The sequence below is a fragment of the Oreochromis aureus genome, linkage group 12, assembly GCF_013358895.1.
Source record: "Oreochromis aureus strain Israel breed Guangdong linkage group 12, ZZ_aureus, whole genome shotgun sequence".
NCBI lineage: Eukaryota > Metazoa > Chordata > Actinopteri > Cichliformes > Cichlidae > Oreochromis > Oreochromis aureus.
This window is the reverse complement of record NC_052953.1, coordinates 11490498-11506561: the sequence shown is the minus strand read 5'-3', so window position 1 is coordinate 11506561 and position 16064 is coordinate 11490498. Positions and strand designations below refer to the sequence as shown.

At 40.0% G+C, this 16064-nt stretch overlaps 1 protein-coding gene across 1 annotated transcript; it reads left to right on the top strand.

Annotated features, from left to right (window-relative positions):
- The first annotated feature begins 1020 nt into the window (after window positions 1–1020).
- mthfd2l (methylenetetrahydrofolate dehydrogenase (NADP+ dependent) 2 like) lies at window positions 1021–15598 on the top strand. Its single transcript, XM_031727948.2, has 8 exons — window positions 1021–1164; window positions 3436–3620; window positions 3875–3997; window positions 4800–4952; window positions 7160–7267; window positions 11806–11898; window positions 14891–15016; window positions 15151–15598. Exons 1-8 carry the CDS (start codon window positions 1022–1024, stop codon window positions 15264–15266), a joined length of 1047 nt encoding a protein of 348 aa, XP_031583808.2. The 5' UTR covers window position 1021; the 3' UTR covers window positions 15267–15598.
- Window positions 15599–16064: the final 466 nt, after the last annotated feature.

Sequence of the window (16064 nt, the reverse complement as noted above, 5' to 3'; positions counted from 1 at the left end):
AACACCTGACTCTTGCTAGAAGCATGTGATTGAAAAAGAAATGTGCTGATCGACAGTGTGGAAGATGATTACCAGAGTTTGATCTGTTAAAACTCTACATAAAGCGATCATTGGGCAGCACAGTGGTTAGCACTGTTGCTATCACTGCTGCCTCACAGGAACAAGGTCCTTGGTTCAAATGTGCCATGTGGAAGGGGCCTCTCTGTGTGGAGTTTACAAGTTCTCCCCCTGTCAGGATGGGTTCACTCCAGCTTCCTCCCACAGTCTAAAAACATGCAGTTAGTGGAATTAGGTTAATTTCTGATTCTAAAATATTTGTCTGTGTGTTAACCCTGTGGCAGACTGGGCTCCAGGACAGCTGGGATAGGCTTCAGGCCCCTGTGACCCTGAACTGTATAGGTGGAAGAAAATGGATGGATGGAATATAGAAGTGTACAAAGACTATGACTTGAGACTATACATATGTGCTTATTGCAATCAGATAAATGACAGTTTATTCTTTTTCCCTATACTTAGACTCTAACCTGTATAACTTTTGTGAGCTTTAAGCCAAACATTTATGAAAATTCCAGACTACACACACCACTCCATTATGGCACGACCACACTCTTTGCCCCTCATCTAGTTTATTGGGCTCTGGCCTCCCTGCTCACATGTGGACCGTGTTTGCCATAACAGTTACAGCTCATTTCATGAATGCACTCCCAGGCAGTGCACATAACAAAGGAGGCCAGCTCTTCCTCATAAGCCAAAAGATGTGTAGTGTGTAATGCAGAGTATCATTCATCATTGTCTCCACGCTTCCCTGCCCCCTCTCGTATACACACACACACACACACACACACACACACACACACACACACACACTACTATCAACGAAACACACACAAACTACTATCTACGAAACACACACACACACACACACACACACACTACTATCTACGAAACACACACACACACACACACACACACACATACACACACACTACTATCTACGACACACACACAAACACACACAAACATGGCGGCCTCTGTTTCACCGCTACGCTCCTCCTTCAGGATTTGTAGCCCGTTAACGTTACACCATCACTGCTGCCGGGCCAAACTGCGGATGCACAGAAAATGCGAGAGTCAAAAGAGACATCTACACGAGTCGGCGACGAGGTAAAATGCAGCACGTCTCAAACAATGCTGGTTTTTCTTTTATTATACGGCATCACTTTGCGCAGGGCTGAGCGACGCTTCAGGTCCGGCGAAGGCGTGCGCAGCGTCACATGTCGGAGGGTGGTGATTGACAGCCTGTTTCGCCGTTCACGAAACCTGCGAGTGTAGGTTACAGTACAAATTGCAAGCATATTTAAAGGGACTATTTTTTTCCTCAACAGACGTGTCAGAGTTACATAACCGGCTCACAGCCTCACCGGCTGAACACAACGCGATCTCTGTGATGTGGACTGTCGCTGATGGAGAGGGCTGTCACCTATGGTTATACCCTATGGTTATACCATATTTAGCATATTTATAGCACATTTAAGAGCACATAAAATTGTGGTCCCTAAATCAGATGCCTTAATAAAATCCTCACTGGACACTTGAGTAAGAACATCTTGCTATTAATGATTCTGAGCCGCTTTTTCCTTTCAGATCTACTCTAATTCTTCCTGGCACAGATTCAAATAAGTGGTCAAAACATTGAGTAGAGATTTTGCTTCATATTGACTCGAGAGCATCACAGAGTCACACCTGGAGAAGAGAGACACGTATGTGAGAATGCTGTTTGTAGATTACAGCTCAGCATTCAACACCATCGTTCCCTCGAAGCTGGACAGGAAACTGCAGGATCTAGGACTGAGCAGCTCCCTCTGCAGCTGGATCCTTAACTTCCTGTCTGACAGACGCCAAGTGGTCAGACTGGGCAGCACCACCTCATCCCCCATCACACTGAACACTGGTGCTCCACAGGGGTGTGTACTGAGCCCTCTCCTGTACTCACTCTACACCTACGACTGCACGGCCACTAACAACTCCAACATCATTGTGAAGTTTGCGGACGACACTACAGTGGTGGGTCTTATCACCAACGGTGATGAGACGGCCTACAGGGAGGAGGTCAGCGCCTGACCCACTGGTGTCAAGACAACCATCTCACCCTCAACGTCGCAAAGACAAAGGAGCTGATAGTGGACTTCCGGAGGTGCAGAGGAGTACACACCCCATCACCATCAACGGCGCGCTGTGGAGAGAGTGAGCAGCTTCCGCTTCCTTGGTGTACATCTGGCTGAGGATCTTACGTGGTCAGTACACATAAACAAGACAGTGAAGAAGGCGCAGCAGCGCCTCTTCTTTCTCAGGAGACTGAAAAGATTTGGCATGAGCCCCGCATCCTCAGGACCTTCTATCGCTGTGCCATTGAGAGCATCCTCACTGGATGCATCACCACCTGGTATGGCAACACCACCGCTTACAACCGCAAAGCTCTCCAGAGAGTAGTGCGGTGTGCTGAACGGATAATTGGAGGTGAGCTTCCCTCCTCCAAGACATCTACAGGAAGCGGTGCCTGAGGAAAGCGGGAGGATCATCAAGGACTCCAGTCACCCCAGCCATAAACTCTTCAGACTACTTCCATCAGGAAGGAGGTTCTGCAGCATCCGGTCCCGTACCAGCAGACTGAGAGACAGCTTTTTCCACCAGGCCATCAGACTGCTGAACACGTCATAGACACCTCACCCTCACTACTGGAACTTCAACATTATGCACTCCATACTGTACATTAATGCCACTGTTTTGCACATACCTACCTCTGTATATTTTATATTTTATATATCTTATTTTATTGTTTACTCTATTTCATTTGTAAAACATGTATATACACACTCACACACACACACACACACACACACGTAGAAAAACATATTTAGTACACACATTCAGTAATGTATATACCTTTATATATGGTACATATATTTATTACTTTTTAGATTAACCATTTTTATATTTTGCTTGTTGCACGTTATTGTATTTTGCACAACTCTGTTGCTTGTGAAGCTTGCACACAAGAATTTCACTCGCATGTACTGTACCAGTGTACCTGCACATGTGATGTGACAATAAAGGTGATTTGATTTGATTTGATTTGATTTGAGTTGCTGCAGATTTATCAGCAGCACATCCATGATGCAACACTCCTCATCTCAAAGTTGCATTATTGGACTGAAAGCTGGTGTGCTATCTGAGCACAGTGAACTCACTGAACTCACTGTCATGTTCAAGAAACCAGTTTGAGATGATTAAAAGGTAGTTATGGATGTACATAGTCAGCTGGCTGTGGTCTTTAAAGAATATCCAGTTGGTATTAAGTTGCTGTTAAATTCATCTTTCATCTTTTGCACACTGTATTAGTGCATTAATTAATGTCTTTTCTCTCTATCTTTCCAGGCATGCCGCCGTGGTGATTTCGGGAACAGAGCTAGCCCGTCAGCTCCACAGAGAAATCCAGCGTGATGTGGAAGAGCTGGTAGCTCAGGGCAACATGAGACCACACCTAGGTGTGGTCTTAGTGGGAGACGACCCAGCCAGTCATACCTATGTTAAGAACAAGACCCGCGCAGCCAGCATCCTGGGTCAGATATGAGCAGCACATGCATTCTTAAACATGTATTCATAAATTCTTTTGTGCATATCTACAAACACGGCAATAAATAGCAGCACATATTTTAAGTATACACAGATACATATGTTCAAACACGCTTGCTCAAGCAAAAGTAACATAAATTTAAAATAATCAAAAATAAAACAATGTGTATTTAAAATCATCATGCAAAAGTACATGACTACATCTTCATAGTTTAGGTATATGTGTTTATGTGTTCTCCAGGTATTTCCAGTGATACAGTGGTGCGGCCCAGCACAGTGTCTCAGGAGGAGCTGCTGGAGCTGATTGACAAGATGAACCGTGACTGGAGGGTCAGTGGCTTATTGGTGCAGCTCCCACTTCCAGGTGAACAAACGCACCACTGCTCCAGAGGTGTCCTCCATGACATCATATTAACTGGTCTTTACAGTTGTGGTGATTCTGCTCCCATAGTTAATGGATATTTTGTGCATAAAATTTTATACATACAGAATATGTGTTGGAGTGATTTCTGGTGACTGTGGAGCCCATTTGACTGCAGGGAACTCATTATCATTTTCAAGAAACCAGTTTGAGATTATTTGAACTTTGTGACGTGACACGTAATCCTGCTGGAAGCAGCAATCAGAAGATGGGTACACTGTAGTCATAAAGGGATGGACATGGTCAGACTACCCAGGTAGGCTATATAGGGGGTTGGGAAGCTCATCTTGTAACCGCAAGGTTGCCGGTTCGATCCCCAGCTCTGTCTGTCTCGGTCGTTGTGTCCTTGGGCAAGACACATCACCTACCGCCTACTGGCGATGGCCAGAGGGGCCGATGGCGTGATATGGCAGCCTTGCTTCTGTCAGTCTGCCCCAGGGTAGCTGTGGCTACAACTGTAGCTTGCCTCCACCAGCGTGTGAATGTGAGAGTGAATGAATAGTGGAATTGTAAAGCGCTTTGAGGGTCTCAAAAAGCGCTAATAAATGCAATCCATTATTATTATTATAGTGTTTAAACAATGCTCAGCTGATACTAAGGGGCTCATGTCGAGTTCTGACCTTATCATCTGAATGCTGAACAGGTGTACCTAACAAAGTGACTTGTGAGTCTGTTATGTTTCAGTTCTTTGTACAGTTCTTCACATGATATACCTGAGCTTATGTTCTGCTCCCTCTGATTTTAGAGCACATAAATGAGCGAGCAGTATGCAATGCCATCGCTCCAGAGAAGGACGTGGATGGCTTCCATATTGTGAACATCGGTAAGCTGTGCCTGGACCAGAGATCCATGGTGCCTGCCACTCCTGCAGCTGTCTGGGAGATCATCAAAAGAGCAGGTATGCCTCCCAGCATTCTCCAAAACATTTACTCAGCTTAATATCTATAAATGTTTGTCATGGTTTTACTGTGTTTTATTACTGGTTGTAGACTTGCCTTTCGCTCTGTTTTTTGAACCTACGATGGCATGATCCCTAAATTTTAACTGAATGTTCAGTTCTAAAGAATGTAAAGTTAACTCTAGAAGCAATAGCAGAAGTAGGTATGTTATGTTCATTTCTATGCATCTCAGATCCACTAGGTGGCGCCTAATATTCTTTTTTCCATCTAAATCTAAATTTCATCTGTTCTTTGACTTTCATTAGTGTTAACATGAATTAAAACTATAATGTTTCAGAGTTTTCTGAAAAAGTGTGAAAGTTATTTGAAGTAATGTGTGTAAGACTTTATATTTAACAGATATTGTTATCAAAACATTATTTGAATAAAATAGTAGGACTTTAGTTCTTAAAATAAAGCTATTCTTACTGTGTTGTGAGAACAGTGTCTAGAATGGCAAGAAACCCCTTGGTTAAAGTACAAAACGAGTGGGGGATGGAGGGGCGGCTAAGCCTTGGCTACCTTTGAGGTTAGTTCAGTTGATGTAGGAATGCTTAAGGGTTTTATGTCATCATGAAATCAGCTTATCAGCTGTGACAGAACTTCTGGAATCCTCCATCCCACATAGTGCTGAAGCAGATATCTCTTTATAGATTACATTGAGAGTTGAAGGATGAAGGGTTCGGCATAATTCACTTGTCTGTCTGAATGACTGGAATGTTTCAAACACTAAGTTATGGAAATGCACAATTTTGATGAACTTGAACACTATACACTATGTGTATATAATTATTTGAGCTTGGTTTTGGTTTCAAAGGGGAACATGGTCTGAGAGAAGTTACTGAGTAAGCGTGACTGAATCCTTTAAGTCTTGTAACAAACCTTTCTGCTGGCCCTATTGACCTATCTAAGACAATGCAAATGAAAACAAACAAGTAAGAGGCTTTCTCCTGATAAACATTCCAGACACGCCAATTATGTTCAGTCGTTTGCTAACTGAACTGTCATGAACTTTAACATTTAACACAGTAACTGAAGTCTGTAGAGTCTATAGAGCCTGAAATGCAGGTCTTGAGTTTTTACAGTTTCTCTGAGCACTGCATGGTCTGACTATGGGGCGAATTTACTGGGATATCCACTCCTGTGAATAATGTGGTATTATACACCTCAATTCTGCTTTTATAGAGGTCATCACACTTGTTGATGAAGTGCATTCGATTAGGCACCTGTTTGCTATTTATCCTCTTAATTCCTATGAAACCAGTGGGAATGCATTTAGTATATCACAGGACTCAGTAGAATCCTTTAGAAACAAGTCATACAATATCAGAGATGTAAAGCTTGAGTTTTTATATTCTTCTGAAAGGTTTTAGGGATTTCAAGATACATTATTGCAAAATAGGCAGTAGGGTGAAGTGTCTTGCCCAAGGACACAATGACCAGGACAGACAGATTTGGGGATTGAACCGGCAACCTTCCGGTACTAGACACAAAGACCAGAGGAAGGGAAAAAATCACTTGAATCTTTTTCCTGTATCTTTTTTGACATCATAGGATGATTCATTGTTGTGCTCTTTGGGATATTTTGAAACTCTGGAAGGATTTCAAACTTTATAGACTTACCTGGCTTAATATTCTTCTTCCTTATCACTTCTGAAATTTCTGGTTGTGAGCACATATTGTGCTGCTGGTAATTCCTTTTAGGCAACTTCACACTTCTGAAAATTGTTTTTAAGCAATGATTGATCGGGGCGTTTTCAGGCCTGGGTGTGTCCAGTCCAGCTGCAGCAGGTCATCAGCTTTTTTTTGTGACTACGAGGGCAAAAACATTTTTTTTCTCACATATACTGTGTGATATTAAATGCCCTTTGTTATTTAAAACTATCACTATACTACAAGCATGCTCAGGTTGACTTTTTAAAAATCTGACAGAATTTGGTATGACATAAAAAATGAATAGAAAACAAGAAGGGTTTAGATCAGGTTTAGCAACATAATTGGTATTTAATACAAATTTCATCAGCAAATTGTGATATTGGCCTAATTGATGACACCTATGTTAACTTTTCAATAGTTTTTGCTTAACAATTGAGCTTCAAGGGGAGTCAAATTCTCCCTACTTGAGTAGTACAGTGAATCTAGCATATTTTATCATTTCTCTGTGCAGGTATTGAGACTGTGGGGAAGAATGTCCTTGTCGCTGGCCGCTCCAAAAATGTTGGAATGCCCATTGCAATGTTGCTGCATACTGATCGCCATCATGAGCGTCCTGGGGGTAAGAAAGTGCGTTTGGATGTCTGTGTGGCTTTACCTGCAATGTGAGTCAACATTGTAATAAGATTGGCGTGCTGCTCTTTGTAGGATTGGTGTTTCACCATTGTGGCTTTCCCTGAAGGATGTTTGAGGATTGAGCTTTTGCCAGGATGTGAGCAATAACTTAAAGCTTTATTGTTTCCTCACCTTTTTAATCAAACAAAAAACTGCTGATGAATGTCCTGCTGAGGAAGAAAGAAAAGAAAATCTGGGAGTGTGAAGGAAAATCACAGGGTGAAACTTTTGGCACTGGAAGACAGATCAGCACCTTATAAGGGTGCAGGAAGAAGGGATTGGATTTGGAAAGGTATTGCATGTTCAGATGAAGCAACAAGATATGCTTAACATTTCAAAGTAAAGTATTATTGCAGGTTGGAACAACACAAATGGGAACATAATGCACTTAAAGCTGCATACCAAAGAAAAGTAGGGGATCTAAACACTGCAGTTGTCCCTAAAGTCATCGCTAAAAGGATAAAACATTCTTTATTCATCCACATCAAATTAGGTCAGGGGACTGAAATAGCCTATATGATTTCTGAAAGTAAATTGAGACTGAGATTGAGACCACGTCCATGTCTTTCCAAACTATGCCGTGTGGCACATATTGAAAATTGAGAACCACTTTTAAGTTTTTAAAATCAGTAAAAGAACACACTATTCTAAAATTTGAGCATAAAACATAAAATTGCCTTAGCAAAGACTTGAGCTATATCAAGTAGTTGCTTGGAAACATCTATGCCAGGGTTTTAGTAATGCACTATGCAAAAACAAACTTAAAGGCAGGTATATCTTTAAGGAAATGGTGTTTTACAGGATAATAAGAGTTATCTTTTGAAACTGTACATATTTGTTTAATTTTACCTTTTACCTTTAGAATCAGTTGGAACTACACCAATGCTATTTGTTTATTTAGTTAAAGATAAGCATAATCTTAATTAATTTCAGGTATGTTGTGTCATCTTCATGTAAAAAAATCTTTTAGTTTTCTATTACATTATTATTGTAAAGCCCATAACAGAATACTGTATTGTTTATTCTATTGGTAGCTGTGTCATCTATTAACAAGTTTTGTCAGTTTATTAATCATCAGTGATTCCTGGATGATGGATGGTATAAATAGTTAGTGAGAATTTATAATCTGTAAGAACTTGTTCTTACTGATACTTGGCAATCTTTAAGATTGAACTTATGAACTGGTGCAGCCAGTTCCAGGTCTTCTGAGCCTTGCACCCAGATCGAGATTAACACATATTCGTCAGGTACGTGACATGGACAGAGGAAATAGAAAGTTCTTGGTCATTAGACGATATTGAGGAGAGGAGAGGAGCAGAGAGCAAATATCAATGCATCAATAACCTCTTATATGTCATATACTACAGCTTCCTCCCATGGTTCAAAGACAATTGGTGAGTGGGGTTTGGTTAATTGGTGAATCTAAATTGCCCATAGGTGTGAATGTGAACGGTTGTCTGTCTCTACGAGTTACGCTTGTGTTTCTGTTTGGCAATCCGATCAATGAGTCCGGGTTTTGCAGTTGCGAGGAGAACGGTGCTTGTCTGACTGCTTTGTGGCGTGGGATTGTTTTTCAGGAGTTGGGCTTGGCCACTTAGTTTCAGTGAAACGCTTCATCATTTTGTGGGAACAGTTTGTGGAAGGCTCTCTCCTGTTCCAGCATAACTGCGCACCAGTGCACAAAGCAAGGTCCATAAAGACATAGATGAGCGAGTTCGATGTGGAAGAACTTGAATGGCCTTCAGAAAGTCCTGACCTCAACCCGATAGAAGACCTTTGGGATGAATTAGAGCGGAGAACCCAAACTTGTCCTGCAAAATCAGTGTCTAGAAGCATAATTGTTCAAAAATGTCCCAAAACATACAAATCATTTCCCTCCCTGTAAATGCACATACCGTCAGGTAATGTCAGCAATTTATAAACCACTTCAAAATTTAAATATAACCTTTGAATTGACCTGGAGTTAGAGTTCTTACTCCAGCCATAAGCTCTCCCACATCACCCTATCAGTAAATACAACGACCAAAGTGATTGTTGTGTTTACACAGTGGGAACAAAAATATCTATAAAACACAAAAGGAAATGGTAAATGGTAAATGGCCTGTATTTGTATAGCGCTTTTACTAGCCCCGCCTAAGGACCCCAAAGCGCTTTACATACCCAGTCATCCACCCATTCACACACACATTCACACACTGGTGGAGGCAAGCTACAGTTGTAGCCACAGCTGGAAAACATCAGTCCCCTCTCTCTCTCACACACACACACACACACACACACACACACACACACACACACACACACACACACACACACACACACACACACACACACACACACACACAGACATGTACATCACACACTTTCTGTGACTGATCTCTAAAATAAACGTCAGAAAATCTGAGGGTTCATTTTTTATTATTCAATGTGATTCAATGCGATTATTCAATGTGAAAATATATACACAGTTTATCATTTTAAGTGTGTATATATTTTCACATAAAGTGAAATATTTCAAATCTTTCCTGTAACCAAAGTGACCTCAGAAGAAAAGTTGATTTAGGAACTTGGGATGAGTGGACTGAGGCTAGCGTCACTGCATATAATCAGTTTCCCACAGTCTAAAAGAAGAGTGGAGAGGCTCAGAATCCAAGGTATTTGAAGTCCATTTGCACAGCGTGGGATGACTTGAGTTGCCCTGACTTACCTGAAATACAAAGAATCTTTGAAAGCATTGTCACAATGAGGAAGAGACACATCCGGCGCAAAAAGAAACTGATAGTCTCCATAAAATACCACACGCCTTAAGCTGTGGTAAAACACTCCCAGCCAAATACTGAGTGCACAAATGTACAGATTTTCCAGAGGTTGGACATTTTTGTATTGAAATTCTTTTGAGTGGTCTTATTCTAATATTCTAACTATTCTGATAATGTCAGATACTGGATTTCTGATTTTGAAGAGCTATAAGCCATAGTCAATAAAATGATAACAAAAAAGATTCATATATTTCACTTTAGAAGTAATCTGATAAATGAAAAAAAAGAACTTTCTGAATCAAATTACATAAAAAAGCATTTTTCACAATATTCTAACTCTCTTAAATGCACAGTGTTATATGTTACTTATCAAATGTAAATTCATAAAAATAAGGCTTTTATGAAAATGCTGCATAAAAAATCGCTTCTTTAAAAAAGACCAAATCTGGGCAATGACCTACCAGAACTTTTTCTGTAACTTTAAAAATGTATTTCTTACAATTTAAGTCAGATTTCTTTTAGCCGCTTTTTGTTTACCATGTAAAAATACAGTTAAATATGTTATTTCTTTACACTGTCAGAAAGGAGAGTTTCACTGGGCCGAAACTGAAGATGAAAGTCGGCTGTGTGTGGCCCGCCATGTAAAATGAGTTTTACACTCCTCTTATATCTGGTTATGTCAGGTGTATGCATTTGATCAGAACGTGACACTAAAGTGGACTAACTAGTTCTTGAAAACCAAGTTTGCAAAGAATGGCAACTGAATGTGTGCTATGTAACTGGATATTAAAAAGCAAATATACAATAAGGCTAAAAACAAGCTTTCCTATTTTAAAAATCTTCTCTCCCCAGTGAGCTTTTTTTTTTATCCCAAAGGGAAGTTGAATAACCACATTGTCCATAGGTTTATTTCCCACAACACGAGTTGTACAGCTTCACGCAGATTTCTTCTGGTATGCGATATGCAGGTTTGATGTGCTGTGACTTGCCTTTCCTTCCCTCTCGTTCTTATCTTCGCAAAATACCTCCTTGGATTACAGCAACAATACTGGTCCTAATACAGTTATGACTTTGCAAGTTGCTCTGACACACCTAAACGGAGATTAAAGTTACTATCACGCATGCAGTATTTCCTCGTTGTGTAATGTCTGTCTTAGGGTGTCCTTCCCCCACCACTGTCTCATTTTTTTTGTAAAGCTGTAAGAGAACAACAGGTCTCACCGTAATGAAGCAGAAAGATTAGAATATTTACACCTTAAATGTATAAAAACACTGCTTAGCAGAATCAATATTCTTCATTTCCACAGGAGAACCTTAATTGAATTCATTAGGTTAGGTTTTTGCCACATTAACTGTTTGCTGATTATTAACATTAGCACTAATACCCCAAAAAATGCACCTCTTGTCAGTACCTGAAGAATGATAGACTGGGTAATAACTTGAAATATTCATATTGATTAAAAAAATCTTGCTTCTGGCACTTTGAGCATGTAGAGACACCAGCCTTACAGCAGTGTAAAGGAATGTCATTGACAGGATAACCTTCACTGTCAGCATTTTTAGAAATACTGAAAGTAAGGCCTTACATATTTTTAAAACCCTGATGTGGCGTTTTATTCATATACATTGTATGTAGCAGGTGATGTAGGTGATAGACATCTCAGCGACGAAGAAGTGTAAACCAAGAAGTGGTGGATTAACCACAACGTGTCCTTTTTCGTCTTAGGTGATGCCACAGTGACCATTACCCACAGATGTACTCCAAGGGAAAGGCTCAAAGAGCTAACCAGCCTGGCTGACATCATTATTGCAGCTGCAGGTAAACGTATCAGGACAACAGTAAAACATATCTGTCAGTTTTTTCCACAACTGAAGAACTACCGAAGTGACATATGTCATACTGAACAAAACGTCTTTCAAATTAATGGAGTGACACATGCAAACTAGTTCAGGCAGGTGGTTTGGGTTGTCCTGCATCTGGCATTCAAGACAACCCTCACTTTCGTTACGTCATTTGTCGCCATTTACTTCAGTCAATTTAAGCTGAAAATTTTCCAGTGTTACCCTGTGTTGTGTCACTGACACTGCTGCCATGCATCGCTGGCTGTTATTTCATCACCAGCGTCTAGCTGTAGGCTCCAGCGTAATGTTTATGAGCTGCTGCTGTAATAAATCAACAGTTTCTGGTGTGAGTTGTCATACTAACTATAATAAGCATTGCAAAACCATTCATAGGAGTTAACATCACATCAACTGGCTGTACGGTTACAACCAACCATCACTGTCATAATTTGCTAATCTGCCAAGGCATTTCTCAGTCAGTGTTTTGGTTGAATAATGTCACTGTTGTTGAAAAATTGACATCAGTAATGTCATTTTTGTCCAAACAAGAGTCAAAACTAGGAATTTGGGATCACCTGATCTTTCCTCAAACAATTAGTACATTTTCACTCATTATTCAAGTTGTGTTATTCGTTATTTTGACCACTAAAAATTGTGGTCAAAGAAATATATCTACAGTCATGTGAAAATTAAAGATTTATAGGATTTGCAATCCTGTGAGAAACTAAGTACGCCCTTAGTGCTTCCACAGGAATTAGTACTAATCACTTGCTCATCATCAAGTGTGATCAACTCTGTAAAAGCAGAATTGATGGGTGTAATAACAGTGCCACAATCGTCACAGGAGTGGATGTCCCAGTAAATTCACCCCAAGTTCAGACCATGCTCAAAAGAAACTGCAAAACACCACAGAGCTACACCTCAGACTCTGCAGGTCTCAGTTAGCATGTCAAATGTCATTGTTGTACAATTAGAAAAAGACTGAACAAACATGGTTTGTTTGGAAGGGTTGTCAGTAGGAAGGCTCTTCTCCTTGACCGTGAACCTTCTATACCAAAGTATTCTAGGGTGTATGAAACCATCTGGCTGACAGCTAAAGCTTTGCCCAAACTGGGTCTTACAATAAGACAGTGATCCCAAGCACAGCAGCATATCTACAACTGACTGAAAATGAAAATAATGAAGGTGTTGCAAAGTCCCAGGCAAAGTGCAGAGCTCAACCTAATTGAAAGGCAGGACCTTAAGAGAGCTAAGTGTAAATTAATACCCACAAACCTCAGTTAACTACAGGCTGGGGTGGCTGTAGCTCAGGAGGTAGAGCAGGTCATCTAATGATTGGAAGGTTGGTAGTTCGATCCCTGGTCTGCACGCCAAATATCCTTGGGCAAAATACTCATCGGAGTTGCTCATCGGAGTATGAGTGTGTGAATGGTAGTTAGAAAGCACTTCAAAGCATAGAAGACATTGCTTGTATGAATGGGTGAATCTGGCATGTTGTAAAGAGTGCTTTGAGTACTCGGGGAGAGTAGAAAAGTGCTATATAAGAATCAGTCCATTTATCAACTAAAGCAATGTTGTAAATAAGAGTGGGACAAAATTCTAACACAACAATGTGAGAGACAGAGTCATTCAGAAATAATGACTTCAAGTTATTGCTACTGATTGTAGTTCTACGAGCTACTGAATCATGAGGTGTACTCACAGAACTGCATAGAGTTCTATGAAAACTTTCCTTTTACATACTGTACGTGGGCTTTTACTTACTATACCTAATCTGTAATAGGCTACTTGTTTGTATGCAGTCATTATTATACTGAACTAAGGGTATCATTTGTTTTTGCTTTAGAGAAACTCGATTAACTCATTTTAAAAGAAGAGTTTAAAATATATTGAGAGCAAACATTTGTGAATTATCTTGTTAACCCTAGTTTTTTGGATAGAAAACCCTACATTAAGAAAAGCAATGCCAGTTATATGGCATTACTAAAGAGGTTCTACCCTCCAGTGTGCATTCCTTTCCGTCAGTTTCAGATTACTTTTCATGTGTTGGAACAGGTGTACGTGGATTTATGTTGGCTGATATTGCAAAAAGTAGGAGAGGTTGCGAAAAGTGCTCACCAGCCCTTACTTGAAGCGAGCTTCTTGGAATCAAAATAATAAAAGGCGACATTTCCGCCTGTTACTCTGGCCCATCTGTGGGCATTGATTAAGACTTTCTGGAAGAACAGTAGTGGGGTTTTTTTTGCGTGCTGGAACGTGCAGCCATTAATCAATACAGGGTTGTAATATTAGATGAAAGATTCTTTATTAACGCAATGCAGCAATGGGTCCCATGTCTTACTCTGTTTGTCATAAATGGGCTTTTTCCTGATGAATCACACCTCAGATTCTTTTCATGCTGCAACTGTTTGGCTTTGATTTTGAAGAACTAACTGCATATACATCATCTCTTTCAGCTGTCTTTGTGCCTTTTGAGAAACGGCACGCGTTTTGGTTGTGTTAAAAGCAAAATGTATGCCGAGGGATTAACCGGTTGTGTAATCTGTAGTAATTGCAGTTAATAGGCTTGGCGTTTTGTTTTACCCTGTCATGGAAGTTTTACGCTGGCTTTATGTGAGCAGTTCTAGTTTAGCTCGATAAACCTGTTATTTAATTGTTATCCAACGGAAGTTTGGGCCCATTATTAATTAACAATAATAAATGTGTGAGGAGTTCAAATTGATTGTTATCAAATATGATGTGATGATTATTTGAACATTTGTGTTTTAATTCAGTTTTAATGTCCATCGTTAATCCGACAAAAGAACAATCAACTGTCATTCCAAAGATTTTCCTAGTTTCTTGAATAATCGATCTGTTATCGATTTCAGTACTTCCCCTAACACAAGAATAGGATTTAAAAAAACATGTTAAAAAAAAGTTTCAAAGTAGTTCTCGTTTGTCACCATATCCTTGGTTTCTTTACGTAGGTGTTCCTGAGCTGATCACAGCAGATATGGTGAAAGAAGGTGCAGCAGTCATTGATGTGGGTATAAATCGCATCAAGGATCCAAACACGGGAAAACTTCGGCTCATTGGTGATGTGGACTTTGAGGGTAAATGAAAAAGAAGTTATCTGCATCACAGTTTCTTCTATACTGCTGACATTCTGAAAACAATGTATACCTGTCTGTCGACTTTATTTTTCTTGGGAAACTGTCTCCAAGTAAATTGTTGTGGCATGTTGTAGGAGTGAAGGAGAGAGCAGGTTTCATCACACCTGTCCCTGGAGGGGTGGGTCCAATGACTGTCGCCATGCTGATGAAGAACACTGTGACTGCTGCCAGAAACGCACTGATGCATTAAACATACACACACACACACATGCACACCAACATGCCTACACCTACACACACACATGTGCACATGCAGTATAAAGATATTTATTTTAACAAATGCTTTACAGGGCAGACATCATGCAGACATGCAGGTATAGATGCATACATTTATATAGGCACACGCACAGGCAGACCACCTGCCAAACATCTAACACAGTTTTATTTGAACATCTGTGAACTCAAGACTCAATACCTGCTGGGAAATTTACTTGATATGTATTGCGTTTATAATATTTATTTATTCATTTATTTATTAAGTTATTTATTTCAAATTTCACTTTTTAAGAATTTATATTAATATTTTTTCTACTGATGTAAGTTTGGTTCATTTTGAGCATAATGAAATAAAAACATTTCAGTGCCAAAGTTTTTTTCTATTCAGTTTTTTCATGATTTCCAAAAGTATTTTGTTGTGTATTTGTTCTGCTTTTGAGTGTAGTGAGACAGTAAAGCTCAACCATGATTAAGGGTTATGCATCTTAAACATTAGGCTGATGATTCCTGATCTAACAGACAGCTTTTCATTTCCTTATCGCATCCTCTGCAATGCCTCATATCCAAAAATAGTAAAGTTCTGAAAAATGAATGTAACCAGTGAAAAGATTCCCCAAAGATGTTTCATCTTTCTGTATGGCTGTCCATTTTCCTAATGCTGGCGCTAGGTGCTCCACTGTCTTAAGGAGGCAGGCCATCTTGGACTACTAAGGACTACAAAGATAATAGCTCAACATTATCTTTATGCTCTAAGTACAAGCTGTTTCAGCAG